At 39.0% G+C, this 18,717-nt stretch overlaps 2 protein-coding genes across 4 annotated transcripts in view; both read right to left on the bottom strand.

Moving 5' to 3' along the window:
* Positions 1-988: 988 nt before the first annotated feature.
* Positions 989-10,033, bottom strand: LOC119784116 (echinoderm microtubule-associated protein-like 1). 2 transcript variants are annotated; one of them, XM_038286018.1, is made up of 7 exons: positions 9,780-10,033; positions 4,651-4,848; positions 3,499-3,628; positions 2,904-3,005; positions 2,180-2,214; positions 2,004-2,030; positions 989-1,769 (listed from the first exon to the last, which is right to left on the bottom strand). In XM_038286018.1, the coding sequence occupies exons 1-7, from the start codon at positions 9,919-9,921 to the stop codon at positions 1,495-1,497; spliced, it is 909 nt and encodes a 302-aa protein (XP_038141946.1). In that variant the 5' UTR covers positions 9,922-10,033; the 3' UTR covers positions 989-1,494. The 2 variants fall into 2 exon arrangements, with proteins under 2 accessions (XP_038141946.1, XP_038141945.1); XM_038286017.1 differs by lacking the exon at positions 9,780-10,033 and adding an exon at positions 5,402-5,824.
* Positions 10,034-13,613: 3,580 nt separating this feature from the next.
* Positions 13,614-18,717, bottom strand: part of LOC119784162 (bromo adjacent homology domain-containing 1 protein) — a 53,281-nt gene continuing 48,177 nt past the window's right edge. For both annotated transcript variants that reach the window (XM_038286095.1, XM_038286096.1), the window contains exons 5-7: positions 17,177-17,256; positions 16,551-16,642; positions 13,614-16,471 (exon numbers count right to left, since the gene is read on the bottom strand). In XM_038286095.1, coding sequence (XP_038142023.1) covers positions 16,282-16,471; positions 16,551-16,642; positions 17,177-17,256 — 362 coding nt within the window. In that variant the 3' untranslated portion in view covers positions 13,614-16,281. The remainder of the gene's footprint in view (positions 16,472-16,550; positions 16,643-17,176; positions 17,257-18,717) is intronic.

Here is an 18,717-nt window from a genome sequence, read left to right as displayed (position 1 = left end):
TCAAGCAACGTGGATGAAGTGCCTCTCTTCTTTTCCTCCAGACTCTGGGACCTTGATTTCCAAAGGAAATGCAAAATTTACTTTCATCAGAGAACATGACTTTGGACCACTCACCAGCAGTCCAGTCCTGTTTCTCTTTAGCCCAGGCAAGACGCTTCTGACGCTGTCTGTGGTTCAAGAGTGGCTTGACACAAGGAATGCGACAGCAGAAACCCATGTCTTTCATACGTCTGTGTGTGGTGGTTCTTGAAGCACTCACTCCAGCTGCAGTCCACTCTTTGTGAATCTCCCCCACATTTTTGAATGGGTTTTGTTTCACAATCCTCTCCAGGGTGCGGTTATCTCTCTTGCTTGTACACTTTTTTCGACCACATCTTTTCCTTCCCTTCGCCTCTCTATTAATGTGCTTGGACACTGAGCTCTGTGAACAGCCAGCCTCTTTAGCGATGACCTTTTGTGTCTTGCCCTCCTTGTGCAAGGTGTCGATGGTCGTCTTTTGGACAACTGTCAAGTCAGCAGTCTTCCCCATGATTGTGTAGCCTATAGAACTAGACTGAAAGACCATTTAAAGGCTTTTGCAGGTGGTTTGAGTTAATTAGCTGATTAGAGTGTGGCACCAGGGGCCATCAATTTTGAACCTTTTCACAATATTCTAATTTTCTGATATGATGAATTTGAGATTTTCATTTGTTGTCATTTGTAATCATCAAAATTAAACAAAATAAACATCTGAAATATATGAGTTTGTATGTAATGTATGAATATAATATACAAGTTTCACTTTTTAAATGGAATTACTGAAATCAATCTACTTTTTCATGATATTCTAATTTTATGACCAGCACCTGTAGCTTCCTCCTAATCATCATGCAAAGCAGGCTTTTGTTCTCATTATTTAAAGTCATTGGAGCAGTGTTACATAAGCTCATGTTTTCTTCCTTGGCTTGTTGAAAATGTTGCATCACTTGAAGGGGAACGAAGCCCGGAGTTCATCAAGCTCTCTGCAAGACGCTTTATTTAGAGATCATAGCTTTTTATTGTCTCTCCTGTATGAGAACAGACATACGGAGGTGGGGTGGAAACTATCATCAAACATCAAATACACAAAAGACATCAGAGCACACAGATGAGTCAGTCTCCCTGACATTACACTGTCTGAACAAATTATTGTTTTCAGAGCTATAAAGGAGAAGGCGGGAGTCCAGGAAAACAATGAACAGGTTTGACCACCTGACCAATAAAACTAGCCTGCAATAAAAATAAAAATGCAATAAAAAAAAACCTTTGCTATTCTCAAAATGAATGAACCTAAAGCACAACATTTGATGTAGTCAGACGAATTAACCACAGATATGCAATTTTAAGTTATTTGGTGTTTTTTTTTTATCTCAGTAACAGGCAAATATCCATAAAAATGCTTACATTTCAGGAAAACTGGATATTTTTTAAGGTTAATAAAAACCTTTCAATATCAGTTCGGAATGTCAGCTTGGGTCAGTAACATATCTGAAAATACTGGCTGGGTGACTTGACTGGGCTGATGTAGCTGGATGTCTCCTGCTCTGAGCTCTGGCTGGTTACGGTTTTCTGCAGGTTCAAGGTGAAGGACGGGGTTGATTTCTTTATCTGAGGCTGGATGCTCCTCTTGGTTGAAGGGGGCCCAGGGCCGGTCCCCGGCCCACTGTGGGCAGGCATTGCAGACACTGACTTGGCCTCCTCAGAAGACCCAGTCTTTCTTGCGAGGGGGCTCAGATAGATCTGCATAGTCACTAAGTTAAGTGGTGAAATGTGGTGAGGAGGCCAGGAGAATGAAGAGGGATATATATGAAGGGACATTATAAAAGGGGGAGGGATTGAAAAGGCAAATGATTGGGGAAGGAAGTGAAGGGGGGGAGGATGCACAAGTTATGGTATGAAGTGAAAAATGAAAACCAGAAAGAAGAGCTCACACACAGTTCTATCAACTACACTGTTCGGTTATTGCTCTAAGAGACAGAGCCTACCTTTGCAGTGAGTCACCCGCCTTGTTCCTGCAACAAAACAGGAGGGAAAATAATTAGCCTGCCGTCCCTGTGGCATCAGTAAATCCTTTCTCTGGTTGTGGAGAGTCACTCTCTCTTTCCTGGCATTTTTCCATTCAGAAAATACAAATCTGGAGGCACAATGAGCGTTTCCTTACCTACGCTTACAGTGGGCTCGCTGGACTTGTTGCTCCTGGAATATTGACATTTACAATTAGTAAGAGGAACAATACAGTAGTCATGTGTAAAAAAAAAAAAAATGGGTAAATGAGCATCACAAGATAAAACAAGTAAAAACACATTAAAAGTTTTTCTTTAGGTGCTTCTTACAAAATTTTTCATTTCGTTTTAGTCTAATCTGAGCATCGTCTCTCCTACATGGTTTGTGTCAAACTTTAAGCGATGCCTCCTACAGCTTTCTCCAAGCCACTCTTTCTTTATGCCAGAGTTATAATAGCTTTCCTGTTGACAGATTCTCCTACATGAGCTGTGGATCGTTGCTGCATCCCCCAGAGTCATCTGATTTTCTGATTAATCTCCCTCCCTCTATATCCAGTCACTTTGGGCGAAATGGAGAACACAGTTCTGCTTGCTTTTCTTTAGAGGTATTAAAATAAAATGTAGTTGAATACAAATGCACTCTTTCCCAGGCTTTGTGCAAAATGCTGTTTTCTAAATGTCATGTATTTTCTGTTCACACTTCATAAATGCATTTTACTTTGTGTTGATCCATTGCTTAAAATCCTGATAAAACACTCATTATCTGTGGGTGTAAAATGAGAAAACATCAGAAAGTTGGAGGAGCATGCATATTACGCTCCAGGAGCCCTATAACTGAAGTAACATTAAATCTTTGCCCTACTGCTGACTGATCAGTCTTACCCTTCGGGAGCTTTCTTGCAGACTGGGGCTGCAGCCGTTGGCCCCTTTTTTGTGGTTTTGCATGGACTGTCCTTCACACTACCTGGTGGGCTCCTTACACCACTAGAAAGAATAAAAACATATTTGATATTTGATTGAAATCCTTAGAAAAGATCATTACGGAATCAATTTGCTGCAATTAAGGATTCTTTTTTCATCTTGCATCATTGTAATTAGAAACTGAAAGCCTAAATTGAGTTTTGATTTACATCTCTATGTGTAATCATACCAGAACACCACAGACAGGGATTAGGGTGCCATGGAGAGAGAGCGTCAGGTTTTCTGACTGCACTATCTAATGTCAGAATCATTTGAAAGGTAATTGAGAGGAATTGGTTGCTGCTTTGATTTAAAGGCCAGTGCAGGGCTAATTATTGAGCATCCATGTGTGTCTCTGAGATAATGAAGGGTGTCTGCTGATTGCAACTTCTATAATGAAACACGAAGCTTCACACTGATTAGGGTGCTTTCCCATCAACGGTGTCTGTAGCAGCTTCCTCTCTTGTTTAATTGAGTTCATCATTGTCTGCTCAGAAGGAAGGAAATGAGCAGCTACCCTAGAGGTGGCGTAGGGCTGTAGTTCCTGGCTGTGGCACTGGAGGGCACTGTTGAGCTCTTTTTGAGGGTTGGAGCACTGGATGACACCATGGGGGTCCTGGTGGGCAGAGCCAGGGAGACAGGCCTGGCTGTGGAAACATAAACAAAGAAGAGAAGCTTGAAGCATATTTCAGAGTCACTCCCAAAGCAGAAGTATTAAAGTCATTTGTAATCATAAGTATTTGCACATTTCAAATTGAAGTTGTAGAGAGAAATACATTGTTCTAACTTTTAAAATTTCAAAATAAAGTTACACCGCTTCAAATAGTTGATTATACTTTTTTTAAAAATATCATCATACAGAAGACATCATGTTTCAGCGACTATTTGACTTCCTAATTTATTTACTACTGTTTAGTCCCTCCAGGAGGTTATTTTGTGATTGTTGCCTAAATTGACATGTTTCACAGGCATCTTGTTGAGTAATTTTATGTCACAGTTGAACATATTCTTTAAGCTTCTTACTGTAATATAATCTAACGACAAAGTTAAATTGCTGCATATGATTTTTAACATATTTACTATTAAAAGGACAGATAAAATTGTCATTTTCTCAAAATAGCATCTTTTTACAGATAAGTTGTGAGGAGTCATCAAAGTGTGAAAGATGAATTTTATATTGATCATTAAAGTTATTACTTCTTACATCTAGATCAACAGAAATATTGAAGAAAATTATTCCTTTTAATCCTTTTTCTCCTGTGTCTCTTTTACATATAATTATCCAGTCTGTCCTTTTGCAAAAATGTACAACTGTTTTATTTAGTTGTTTTTTTGTCTAAAATATAGCGAGGTCACAGTCTGATATATCCATTATTGTCACTACTAAATACTGGAGAAGGGAACCTGAAAAGTAATTTGATTGAAATGCATCATTCATAAAGGACACAGAAAATCAACAATTTTTTTTATCATAAGTCTATAATCTAACCAGGTTTTTTGTTTTAACTGGAGCTCTCTTTTCTTAATGAAAGTCAACTAAATAAAAAAGCTCACATACATCATATTGAAAACTGTTCACAAGTGCTTATCAATAATGAAACATTTGTTCATTATTATTGATAAGCTTTAAACTCTTCAGTTTAAAGACCAATCACAGATCTCTGCTCACCTTTTGCTCCTGGTGTTCTCCTTCCTCCAGCTGCGGTAGCTGCCGCCTGGTGCTCCTCAGAAATGTTGAGCCTCTTGAGAACATCAGCCAGCGCCAGCTTCAGCAGCTGGATCTCATCCTCCTGCATCTGCATCCTTTGCTCCAGGTATGTGAGCCGGTCGGCCACGTCCAGGCCGCTGGCTGCAGAGCTGCGGTCATCTGAAAGACGCAGAGGGAATTCAGAATGTGAATGATGGATTTTCTCTCGATATCTCTGGGTTTTGAACCTACAAATTGAGAGTTTCAAATACACCAATGGCAATATTTATTGCTATCATTTTCTATCACATTACATAACAAGTAAGACAAGATGGCTACTGCACTACAAAGAGCATGTGTGAACATCTAAAACCTCTCTGTTTTTGCCTCATAAAGTACAAATCTGCAGAGATAATCCTAAAGGCTTTGATTAAAGATTAATCTGGGTAAAATGACAAAAAATTCAATATTTTAGCAGTAGAAAAAGGACAAAGACTAATAAAATTTATAATTCACGGCCATGTAACAGATGTCTGCACAATAATGTCCCAAAACTGTTGGACAACCCGGATCATCCATATTGCCATCATGCAACACAGTGTAAACAACAATAAAATCAAAGCAATATCCAGCTAAAAAAGGTATTAATTGTTGCAGTGTTTCTGTCATAAAATCCTTCTTAATTGTTTTTCTAACAGCATCACCAAAGGAACAATGGTTCATAGTTTGGTACCATAACAGCTGCTGGATGCTGATGACAAGCTAGGGTATCTTTGCTGGTCTCTGGCACCGTCTTCAACCTGCCCAGACGTCCTCCTCCTCTTCTTCTCTTCTCGCGTACAAACTCTTTCAGTTATCTGTGCTCCTCTGGCCCTTATCAGGTATCCCCGCTCTGCCTCCATCTGATTTACCAGGCTCTTCTAGGATCGCAGTTCTTTCACTCCATTCATACCGTTTCCAGAGATTGCTTCTTACAAGGTGTTCAGTTTCTATTATCCAAATCGACAGTTTCTGTTCCTGGCTCCCTCTTGGACACTATGTTGATTTATTGAGGCTAAGCCTCTAGCTCAGGATGTGTGCCTATAAAGGTGGGGGTTGGTAATGCTTTAAAACGTCCAATTCGCCCTTAATTGTCTCTGCCCATGTGCATGTGGACTCGCATGAGCATGATTGCATGTGGATGTGTATGGGAGTGCAGAGTACAATGTTAATCCCAATCCCAATGTTAATCTCTTTGACTCCGCCCAAACAGATAATCCCATGTCAATATATGAGGGGAGGAACAAAGTAGAAACCTCAGGGCTGGATTTGAAAATGCATATTGAAGCTATAGACAACATAAAGGTTTACATTACATTTACTTTGCAGAAAAGATCATGAGGGTTAGAAATTATAATGGAGAATGTGTCAAAATAGGAAGTATTGTTCCTTTCAGCAAGATCTAAATCAAGAAAAAGTTGGTAATCTCTGGTTCTATGTCACCATGGTTCTCAAACTGTGGAGTGAGGGCTGCTGGTGGTACGTCTGCTGTTAATGTTACCCTACAGATATTTTAGTATCATCTGCTGTATTGCATTATTAACTGCAATATAAAGTCAGTTGATTCTGTTAATTTTCCATTTTCCAAATGTAAACATCTGAGTAAAAATAGGTAGTTGCATATAGCAGAAAATATTTTCTTTTGCATTACGTTCTTTATGTTTGACACAACAGACTGAAAAAGTCCAAATTCACGTACTGCTGAACTACTGTTTGAAAATGCCAACCCAGATTACAGTTCTGGAAGAATTCATTGTTTGTGATGGTGGTATTGTTATAAAAAGTTTCACTTTAATAAAGAGAAAGTTTGGTTTTCTAAAAACGTAATTACGTAACTATGTGGATCAGTGTCCTGAAAGTTACATTGTGAAGTACAGTGACCAGATGTCCCCAGGAACAGTCCCAGATTTGGACCACCTTTTCACAGCTAAACCTGTCCCTGCAAAGATCCCTGATTTGACCGTTTTTTTGAAAGGGAAAGTGTTGCATGTAGACCGTTAGTACGGTTGAAAGAGCACCTGAGCAGGTTGTGTGCAGAAACAGCTGTTAGCTAGCTGTCTTTTGTTAACATAAATATGAGGGGGAAAAAAAAAAAAATATGAAAGATGAAAGTGCGCATTCAGCGTCTGCTCTGCCGATAATGCAAGCGTAGAAGAAGAAATGTGCTGTTTACCTGTGCAAAGAAAGAAACAACGAAAGAAAAATGTCTGAGGACTTCAGTGTTGAGGAAGAGCATGAGTTCTTTGCCGAGCTGAATGCGCTGGTTTGGTCTGCCGGCTTCCGTAGCGTCGTGAACGCGCATGTGCGCGCTTTCAGGAAATCCTATACACTACTGTTTATGCTCTAAAAACATTCTAAATGACTTCGTTTCGAGTAAATTCTGGACGCTACCCACTCAGGACACTTGGAATACATTGGACGAGCAGTATGGAGGAATATTGACACGTTTTTTGTGGACTTTTATGGACCTTTCTGCCTCGGGCGCCATAGACCTCCATTATTTGAATGTCAGCAGACAGCAAGAAGCCTCCCAGATCTCCAGATGCATTTGAGATATCAAAAAAGTACTCCAGAGTGTTGTTCAGCATGGGGGTGAGTAGAAAATGAAGGCTGATCATGTTTTGGGTGTACTATTCCTTTAAATTGAGTTAAAATAACTGTTTTCTATCAAAATTCAGCGGTGAAAATTAGAGTATTTTTATTTTATTGGTGTTGGAACAAAAAACATTTAGCAGATGAAAACTGGGATCGTATCTCAATACCACTGAAGCTATCAACTTGTAAAAAAAAAAATTATCCATAGGACCAATCAGTAACCATGTCTGTTCCATTGCATATCATCAATAGAATTTCTTTGAGTATTAGGTCTTCAGTACGGGGGCCATAACAGAGGCCAGGACATGATCTACAGGGGCACTGGCCCCCGTTGGCCCCTGTGTAGAACCGCCCATGAGAAGAGGAGCGAGGAAGACTGATAGAGAGCAGATGAGGACAAGGCAGAGAAATCTACTTAGAAGTGTAATGCAGAGGGCAGACTAAAATCAGAAGAGGGCTAGAAATAATCTCAGTAACCAGCCAGACACACCTGGATTAATCAGCTTTTCCAGTAATGAAAGACAGGAAACAAAGGCTGCTGAATTTCAGGAAGTAGTGGAGCTGTGCATAGAACAATAAACCTGCTTCTTTGAGATGCATATGCATCTGATGTGGTCAGTCGTCAGTTGATAGTAATAAATATATTGTAATAATTAGTATAATAGTAATGAATTCTGGTACAGTAATAAATATATCATCCTTTACCTGCTGGCTTGGCCGCTACTTGTTTTTGATTCATGTTAACATAGAAAAACCTCATTCTCATAGGTATGTACATGTGAACAGAAGGAATGTTTGATATATTTAAAGAGGTGGAGGATCTATGTCTCCATAGACAGCCAAAGGGAAAGGCTAAGTGTTGGGGAAATCTTTGGATATGCATTTCTGGTTTATCTTTTCCTCATGTCACTCTCTCTTTAGAGCTCCTTAGACCTCACAAAATTGGAAAGCCCTGGTAACCCCCCATGACCACTCCACTCCTACCCCTTTCCTCCAGAGGCACTCCTTGTTTTTTGTCGCTAAAATATTAATAAATATGTAAAAGTAAATGAAACAATTACTGTCTCTGTTTCCTACTTTCATCTTGATGAGTATTTCTTTTTTTCTATAAGATGGAAATATCCCCAGATTTGATTTCAGAAATCTGGTTACCTTACTGTGCAGGAGCTTGTTAGCTAAATTGGTTTTAGTTGTGCTCTTTAAAGAAAGGCTGAATAATAAAGGTGAAAAAATAATAAAGCAATAAATATTTTAAAGCTTAATTTAAAACCCATATGCAGCTTTGCAAGAAGCACTAGCTAAAAATGTCATCTAAAAACCAACTTGTTGGTTTGTGAAGTTGTCTAGCTTCAAACATTTGCATCATCCTACATTTTAGAACTCTTTTCTATCTTTTGGTGCTACTTTTTAAACATAACACGTTTTTCCTCCTAACAATCATAATCTGCTGTTAGTGAGGACATAAAGCATTGAGCCAGCAGTAATCTGCCTCTCACTGAGGACCGTGATCCTCTGTCAGCTCGTGATCTCCTGTGTCTCCTCCTGTCCTGGCCATGACTTCATCCTCGTGCCACATCCATACACTCCATATGGGATTGGGATTAGAATAGCACAATAATCCTGGTGCTGTAAAAGAGAATTAGCAAAACCCCAAGCTCAAACCCTGCACTAACTTAGCAGCAAATAATACATAGTCAGGTCTCTTGGATTTATGTCCTCCGAATGTAATCGTAGACTCATAAATTAAGTGCATTCAGGTTTCATACATCTGTTTTTGACACGTTAAATGTTAAGAAAGAGACATAACGGCTTGTTTTAATCTCTGTCTGCAGATGGTATTGTTTAAATGATAGAACAGCATCTGCTAAAATACTCTGCAAAAACAGACACACTGACGCTAGTTGTGCACAATCATCCTTCATTTATCACTGAAATGAATCCCTGCAAGGAAAATGACACACTGCAAAGCCTGTTCATCTGAGTCACATCTACATTCATTGAGTGTGGGGCATGCAACCAATACTAAGCATCATTTAAGTGATATCAAAGCTTCAGGAATATGTAAGATTATGGAATATTTCAAGGGTGCCATTATTCCTACTGACTTACATTATGCAAGGAACATAATACTTAGAGTATTTTTAAAGTTTGGTGTAAAGAGGATATTTACTTATAGGGATTTGAATTTCAGCAAATAAAATTTGTTTTTAATCTTTCATAGTCATGTATTTTTTCTATTTTTTAGTTCTTTTCCTTTGAACGAAACAGATATTTAATAAACCAAACTTAAAAAATAAAAAAACAAGACAACAGATTGCTTTGAGCCACATCTCCGTGCACACCTCCGAAGATCTGTAAAGCAAAATTAAATCGACTGATCTTTTGTCCAGCAATGGGTGCAGAGAAAGGGACCACCTGAGTTTAACTGAACTGGTACATTTTTAGTCATCTTTTACTTTAAACTCACACATTTTTACCTGTCATGAAATCAGTGTCACTGTGATAGCTCTCCTTTAGAGAAGGTCTTCTCAGCAGGCTTTGGGCCGTCTCCTCCATCTGCAGGCTGTGGTTATCCATCTCCTCCATGTGTGCGTCTCCTTCTGCTGTGACTCCTTGCATGGCCCAGGCTGAAGGTGTGGGTGTATTTTGGTCTAAACTTCCCTGCAGAGCTGATTCACCGTCCCCAGTCACCCAGCTCTCCCCACCTGCTGCTTTCCCTCCCTCACCTAATATCCTGTAAGGCCTATGTGAGCAGGGTGATGTCACTCAAAGGACAGATTAAAGACCGGGTAATCCACCTGAAGCTCAAGGGGAGGACAGGAGTGTGCAGGAGTCTTTATTTTTTTTTCATTAGGTCGATAAAAAACAGCGATAAGGATCAAAGTGTCACATTTAAGGTGCTAAAATTCCTGGCTACTGCTTCATAGGAGACAACACAGTTCCTGACCTCTGTCCTGAAGAAAAACATACTCCTGACAGAGAGGGGCTGGAGAATCTGCTGTTGCATGCAAACTTACAGACAAGCACTAAATTAAACTCCCAAAAAGCTTACGTGAAGCTGCCATCCGGTGTGGTCAGCCAGGGCCTACTGTAAGGATGATGAGATCCACAGATTAGGGAGCAGAATTTGATTAATTGCAGTCATCAGGAAGACAATAAGCCGGATGTGGTAATTAGCCTAACAGGGGAAAGAAACAGCACTAGATGAAAGCTAGTTAGGTGATTACATTTGCCCCCCCTCCATTGTTTTTGTCTATTTTCCATTTTGCTGGATCGATTCTTCTTGTAGCAGATTTACCTGTTTGCTGACGTATCAAGACTTTGCAAAGGAAGTTGTCGATTCATGAGAATGAAAGCATGATAAATACGTTGTGTATGCGTTGATACAATTCTAAGGTTTCACGTTCCTCAAATGCTCGTTTTCTCTCCCCCATTATTAATGTCCCTTTTCTTAAGTCATCTTTTTCTGTCAGACTTCCTGTCGAGTCAGTTCTCATTTCGCACTGGGAGAGGAGGGTTTTTTTTCTTCTCCCAAACATAATCCAAGACTGTGGGGTTTTTTAGTTAGTTTAAAACATTTAACTTTAATAATTTTTTTTTGACATCTTCTGTGGATGATTAATCTAAAACGGTGCATAATTGAGGTGTCCTTTGCACCCAAGTCAACACACACAAAAGTATTTTACCCAAATTTTAAGATTTTTTTTCATTTATTACATAAATTTCTATTTAATTTTAAAGCAAACACATCAAATGATGTATATTCATAAGTTAAATATAGCTTATTTATTCAAACTACACAGTTGTCAGCTTTGGTTGTTTATAATTAATGAAATATATTTACTAAATATAATAGTATTGAGTGTATTTGTTTCAAAAACAGTTTATTCTTTAAACTGCATACATATCAGCGTACCTTTATCAAAATCAAACAATAAATTATGTATTTTTTTTTTTAAATAATGTTAGTAAGTAAGTGTACTTCATAAACTAAAATGCATAAACCTGATGATTACATACTTCAAATAAATAAGCTTTATTATACATTATTTAATAGGTTTGTGTTAAACTTATCTAAAAAAAATAAAATAAATGGGAATTTATGTAATGATATTAGATAAATCTTAAAATTTGGGTGAAATATTTTTGAAATAATACTCTGTGAAGCCACCTTTTTGTCCATTGGATGTTTTTACACACAGGGAAAATTATTGAATCTTTCCTATTTGCAAAGCAGCTGAAGTTCAGTCAGATTGGTTGGCAAACACCTACAGTAAATTTTCAGGTCTTTGCATAAGAGCATAATCATCTGGACTCACAATAAGTAGCTCTTGATTTGTTTCAGATCATCCTGTTGGAAATGTAACCCTTTGTAAGAGGAAATGTTCTGTAGTATCAAGTTTTTTCTTTCAGGGCTGCCCTGGATTTGCCTCTATCAGTTTCTTTGTTGTATGTAAAGCAACCCCACAGCATGATGTTACCACCACCATGCTTTGCTAAGAGTTTCCCCCCACAAACACACAAACCCAAAAACTTTGGATTTTAGATTGATGTGACCAGAGCCCATCTTCTTTGCGTTCCCATATCAACTACAGATCTTGCTTCATTTGACTTTCTTTAATAAAAGTGCATTTCTCCTTACCACTATTCTATTCGAAGAAAGACAACAAAAATTCAAAATTTTTAAGAAAATCCTGTATCCTTTTACGTTCCACTTTGAAATCATAACTCACTCTAACAGCTGTATTAGAGCCTAAACAGCTGATCCTAAACTGGTTGTGCTTTTAGCTTAAATCCCTTCAGGGTGTTTCATCATAGGTCATTAAAAACAATTATCTGCTCAGCTTCCTGCACGTTTGTAAGGCTCTGAACTTCAAAAACAAAACTAAAAGGAGGGAGCTGAATCCTTCCTCCTAACATGTTCATATGCACTGAAAAATATGGTCAGTGAGTGCAAATTATAGCCATAAACTCGGGAGTTTGGAAGAGAATTAAACAGCCCTCTGATGCAGGTCTCTCATTGGTGCCCTCCTGTGGACATGATCGGTATTACAGCCAAATATGCAGTTTCTATAATAAGAGCTCAATAAAATAATAGTTGGATACATTTGCTTAGGAGAAGGGATATACTTCGGTGTAAATAAAGTTTTAATCAAATTGATCTTAAACTAACTGCAAACCAACCAATATGTGATGATTAAATAAAAACATCCAGAGTCATTTTCACAAAGGACTTAAGATTTTATAAATATTCTCTCAACATTACATTAAATCAGTTGGGATGATATAGTCTTTCAAATAAAATAAAAAAATTCCAAGAGATCTTCAGAGAACATGATTAAGTGACAGAAATCCGATACACATAACTCTCTCTACTCCAAAAATATCTAAAACTGTATAATCCCACATTTTTGCCAAATATATCAAAATATATGCCAACAATAAGCATCAATACAGGCCACAGAGAAAGCAGAATCTCACAGGTTGGTCAGGTGCTTTTGTGTAATGGAGTGAACACACACACACGCAAACACACACCTATCAGCGAAGGTTACTCAGTGTTTCACGTCGTACTTCGCTAAAACTTCGTATTCCTGAGTGCTTGCTCAGCCTTGTTGTCATGGAAATAAGGATACAGCTGTCTCCATTCGAAAGCCTGTGGTTAATTTAGTTAGGACATGACAGCAGGCTATCTGAGTCAATGTGTTATTGCAAGGCTGACCAGCACATGGGAAGGGCAACACATGACTTACTGAGCTTTGCTCGGAAGTGCCTGCATCTATTACAGCAGCGAGAAGATAGGGATGCAAGGGAAGATGCTGCTGAATAGATAAGAGACGTTCATTGTGCAGCATCTACATACGTGCATGGCCTGACCTCCTAGGAGCTAAAGGATTAATGTACGTTCTCATGTATAAGGAGGGAAAAGCTGCTTCACCAATTAACCTGAGCACAACAGAAACAGACGTTTTTGATGATGTTATAGGTCAATAGAAAAAAATCTAAAGGAGCAGTTCATGAACATGTAGCTTGGTTTTGTTAAAAGTTACAAGCAGTCAATATCTTAACTGTAGACAGCCTCATCATTTCATTTAAACATTTATAAAAATTAGCTGGCAGCAAGGTGCAGACCAAAACCAAATGAGACTAAACTTTAAAAAATATATAGATATTTGAAAAAAACATAAATTCATTAACTTTAAATCTACAATCTGAAATTAATGCAAACTTGCATTAAACAAACTCAGAAACAAAAAAAAATTTTCTGATATTTTGGGCTTATCTTTTTCTATCATCCTGGTCTTCAAATATTTTTTTTTTTTTTTTTTTTTGTCCAAACGTAAACGTAAGTAGCGTTTCAGTAGCTTGGAGGCAATTTGTGGCCCCGAGAATGAATTTATGGAAAGAAACATGTCACTTAAACATGCGTTTCACGGGGAAGATACAGTGTAACACACCTTATCATATCCAGCAGAGTTAAATATTCATCTCATGACTATAAAGTTTAGAAGAAAAAAAAAAGCTAAAAAAGCTTTGCTGTTTGGACTTGATCCCTCTCTGCAACTAGCACTTAAGTTCAGCCCCTTTGACCAATTAAATTAGCTTTAGGGATGATATGACTGCTTATATTGTTTTAACAGAACACGGAACCATCCCTTTAAAGTCCATCCTTCTGTTGCATCGCTCAGGCTGTTATTGGACCAAACCAGACCTCCTTTACAGCAAAGGTGCTTTAGGCCAAGCTGCTCTGGTCTCACCAAAGCTAAACTATACTTACACTTCTGCTATCAGACTCACTCAGTTTCTAAGGTTACAAATAAACTATTTCTGTCTTGAAGCACAAATACAGGGCTAGGATATACATAATTAGTCCCAAATAACTTAAACTGACATCTTAATATATTCAATTGATTTCTCTATTTAAATATTCTTTTCTTACTTTAAATATAACCGCTACAGATCTTGCAAGAAAACAAAAAATACAACACTGTGCATTGGCCGCCTGCTTGTTTAGAAAAAAAGGGCGAGAGAGCATGCCTGGTGATTCCTGGGGTTTAGACATCTATGGGCTCCTGCAGGGGAGCTCCTTGCTAGCTCCTGAGACGGCCCCCGCCTCTCTTTGTTTTGTCAAACATGGACTGAGAAACAACCTGATATCAACTAAACAGAAAGAAGAAGTAATGCATATTTTTTTTTCAAGATTTGTTGAGCTCATTCTTCAAAAATAGTAACTCTAAAAATATATTGCATGTGCCGTCTTAGTAAATCGCCTTAATAAAATATTCTTAAGGAAGAGGAATTTTAAAGTTGGAAAGTATAACTTGAGTAATTCAAATAGAAAGGGGAATTATAGATGGCTCTAGATTGGGGGGTGGGGATTTACAGCTGTAGAGTACTGGAACGCACACCGACCGGAAAACAGCTGCAGGTTGAAGGCAATGGAAGAGCACATGGTTCGTGACCAGAAAAAAGTTCATCATAAAGTACAGACCCCACCCCCCCCCCAATAATATCCACCAACCGTACCCTTTAAATCCAAACACACATCTATCACAGTGCTACGTTTGCCTGCACGGCGACTCAGGACTGCATCCTGAAGCCTTCTGCACATCTAGTCACATTAACAGTGTGAATACAAACATAAATATATATATTTATATATATATAGCAGGTATTTATTTATGAGAGCATAAAAAAAAAGGAATGACTCTTGATCTATACTGATCTAAAACTGAGACTTTGTACTAACGTACTCACAGCGATTACATCCCTAATGTCTCCTTCTAAAAAGGAAAAAAAAAAGCAGCTCTGCCATTTACATCCTGCCAATTCTTTAGCATCAGCAATGTAAAATAAAGAGGCGATCGTGTTTTATTGTGAAGGAGCGCTTTAGTGCAACAAAATAGGGGGAGACAAGTGCTGGAGAAGAAGAAGCAAGAGGGGGGGAGATGGGGAAGTTAAAACTAGTGCCTCATCCTTTGTTTGGTGTCCGCTGGGTTGTGAGAAAAGAAAAAAAAAAAAACATTGAAAAGCCGAATGGACTGAATGGGCTCAGTGGCAGAGAGATGTTTTAACAATACCAAACTAAACAGCTACAGGAGGGGTGAATACTTTTGCTTTTATGTTCTGAACCATCATGTAAACTCTAGACATGTGCAGCCAAAAGCAGCGTAGCATAGCATAGCTCCCCATTTACCTCAATTAAGTTCCTCAGTCATAAAAAAAAAAAAAAAAAAAAGCGAAGTCCGACTTATTTTGGGACGGCAGATATCCTTGCTTTACAGCAGATGTAAGGAGATCTGCTGTAGAACCTATTTTATAAGTAATATATGGTCATTTTCATCCTCAGCTTACCTTGAAACTAGTGAATTATTTTCACAGAAAGCTCCACTTCATCTAAAGCTGCTTGCTTGGTTTGATTAACTAAATATCACCATATTTATCCCCTAAACACACACATACACACACGGACGCACACACCCAATGTGCAGAGTCAAATGAAGGGAAAAGGATGACACTCTCCATTAGCTGCTCCCTCAGCCATGCTTGTCGAGCGGCGTTAACACACAGCTGACAGGGTTAGGTTGTTTCCCTGGAAGCACCTGAGCGCCGCGCCGGACCGTGGCTCTGCCGGCGGCTCTCAAATGGAACAAACATGATTGTTGCATGTTCTGACTGGAGCCCCCCCCACCCCACTCGACGTCTCTGGCAGAAAAGGCATGGTGGGGTTGAGGAGGTGGGGGGTTACGCTTCTATGGAAACCAATAAGCTAAGAAAAATGGAGTCGGATGGATTTACCGGCTGAGATTCCCTACAACATTCTAACTTCTTGGTATTTAACTAAAGGGATCTGTGCTTCATAATGCGTACATGCAAACCCCCCCCACCCACCCACCCTTTCCCATTGATTGCAAAGTCCTTCAGCTGCCTCCCTCTGTGCAGGAGGCGCAGAATTGGGACGACTGATTCCAAGGTGCTCTACTGCAGGTTCTTTAAGATGCGTCCGTATCTGAAGTCGTAGACGTGCCGGCAGAGGTACACCAGCTCGGGGTCGACGTCTGTGGGCACGCAGCGGTGGGAGGGAGGGGCGAAGTCAGGGCGGAAGGGCACCATGCTGGCCCTGCCAGGTGGGGCACCTTCAGCACGCCGCTTCACCAAGGCACAAAATCTAAGAAAAAGTTAGAAAGGTAAGAGAGCATTTAATCCCAGGAAAGCGACGCTGAGAAGATCTGGGTTTTTTTACTCACCGACAGTACTGGGCCAGAGGGAGAACATAGCATCTGTCTTCTATGCAGGCCACACTATTTTCATCTTGATGCCGAGAGGCGAAAATCTCATTCTGAAAGAAACAGTGGGCGTAAAGCGTCACATCACCACACTTTAGCATGCTGTGCCAAAAGAGGGGCTGAAGAAACAACAGCAACACTTTGCAGCAGTCAGCTCAGAGCAAACTAGGAAATGGTGGGGTTTCTTTATGTGGCGAGGCCAGATGCAAAGCAAACCCTCCTCTGCTGAGCAAGAGACAGCTGCAGACTTTCACTAGAAACTGCTCCTCTCCTTGTTCAGAGGTCAAACAGATAGCATGATTTATATTTTTTTTGATTTTGCCACTGCAGTTAGGTTGGAAAACCAACCCGATATCAACAAACTCAGAGCTGCTGAGGAAGAAATAATGATGTCTCCAGCAAGAGTCGCTGTCCACACTACTATACACCAAAGCAGCCTTCATATTGATGCTACTTGTTAAAATATGCACTGCAATAGGCTCATCTCTAAACAACAAATGCTTTTATGGCACAAAAAACAGGTTGCACAACTGTCCTCTTCCCACTGGGAGAAATTATCTCCTGGCTGCAGCCTGCCGCCGCCTCACCTCACAGTGTGCTCTGGGATCCCGGCCTCCCTGGGTGTGCTCAGGCCTGTAGTACCAAAAAAGGCTCATCATCAGCTCTCCTGAGGAAGATCAACACAAATATCAGCTGAACATTTTCTGCCATGCATTCTTGCACTTAAACATCAGTCTGTGAACTGCACCACTAGGAAAAACAGTAAAGGGGCGTTAGACCACCTGGTTAAACTGGAACCCACAGATTATGAATGAAAAGCTGGATAGAATAAATAATCTTTATGGATTTTCTGTAATTTGCTTTGCTAATTTTACTTTAAAATTACATTTCTAACAGATTTATCAAATGTGGGTTTTGTTTATTAAGCAATTTATACACCAACCAAAGTAACCAAAGAGATTTACAGCCAGGTCCATTGATTTAGTTTTAAACATTTCATTTTTCTTAAAAATACATATTTTATATGTCTGAGTTACCATTTCAAATTAAATCCAACTTAAGCATATCTTTCATTACCTTAGCGGGTAATTGGCCATAAAGCAGCAGCAAGACCAACACATTTCCGTTCCACATGGAAAGCTAAAGATGCGTTTAAATATAAATTTATCCCGTTAATTTCCCTTTCCTGGGGCTTCAGTGCCGATCAGAGGCAGATATTTAAACTTTCACTGGGATTTGTTAAAGACACGGGGCATTGACCCACATTCCACCACCAGGCGAGTTTACAAATGTATTTATTTTTTTTTTAAATTCATTACTTAATCACTTAAAGAAGGAACCTTTGAAACTTTAAGTCAAGTCTTAGAAGAACGATGGTCGCTTTTGATGGGCCATCTTTATAAATAGTGCTTGATACCTGAGATAAAGAAAGTGGAATTTACAGTATCCAACAACGTCAGGATAGGGTACGTTACTGGTTGTTTTGTTTTTTAATTAAAGCAAAAATTTTAAAGAATTAAAAAGAATATGATAATGTATAAAAAAGTTAATGTTTGTCAGTCCTAAAAACTAATTTCCCATAGCTTGATTTACACATAAGGGAAATAGTAGTTTTCATCATGAGATTTCAAGGATAATAAAACTCCAATTTAAACGTTTAATTATTATAATATTACAGAACTTGATTTCAAATTAAAATGGAAACATAAGTTTGACCTGAAAACAGGACTTTGAATAACCAAGCAGGATTGATTAATGAACCAGACTGAGACAACTTAGAGGCTCGGGAGACCTTGGGAGGTGTTTTAAGAGGCTAATTAGATTCTACACCATTAATTTTCTATATTCAGCTTCTTAATATCTTAAATCTTTTTTCGCTGCACCTGAAATTCTTCATCATAAACAGACCATGCAGTCAGTTTCATGCATCCAGCATCCAGAGGCGAGTAGCTATTCCCAAGTGCATATTGGGGAAGTAGGCAAATTGAGCATCACTTTAAGTAATTTTATTGTTAGATGATAACTAAAGAGGCATTACGGAGTTTTCTAATGATACTGCCACCTATGGCCAAAACACAGAACTGCAGCATTCTTCTCCTCATTATCGTAGCTTGTATATAATACGTTT

The sequence above is a fragment of the Cyprinodon tularosa genome, unplaced genomic scaffold (assembly GCF_016077235.1).
Source record: "Cyprinodon tularosa strain WSP-4 unplaced genomic scaffold, ASM1607723v1 ctg22, whole genome shotgun sequence".
In the NCBI taxonomy this organism is placed as follows: domain Eukaryota; kingdom Metazoa; phylum Chordata; class Actinopteri; order Cyprinodontiformes; family Cyprinodontidae; genus Cyprinodon; species Cyprinodon tularosa.
This window is presented reverse-complemented; position numbering and strand designations above follow the sequence as displayed.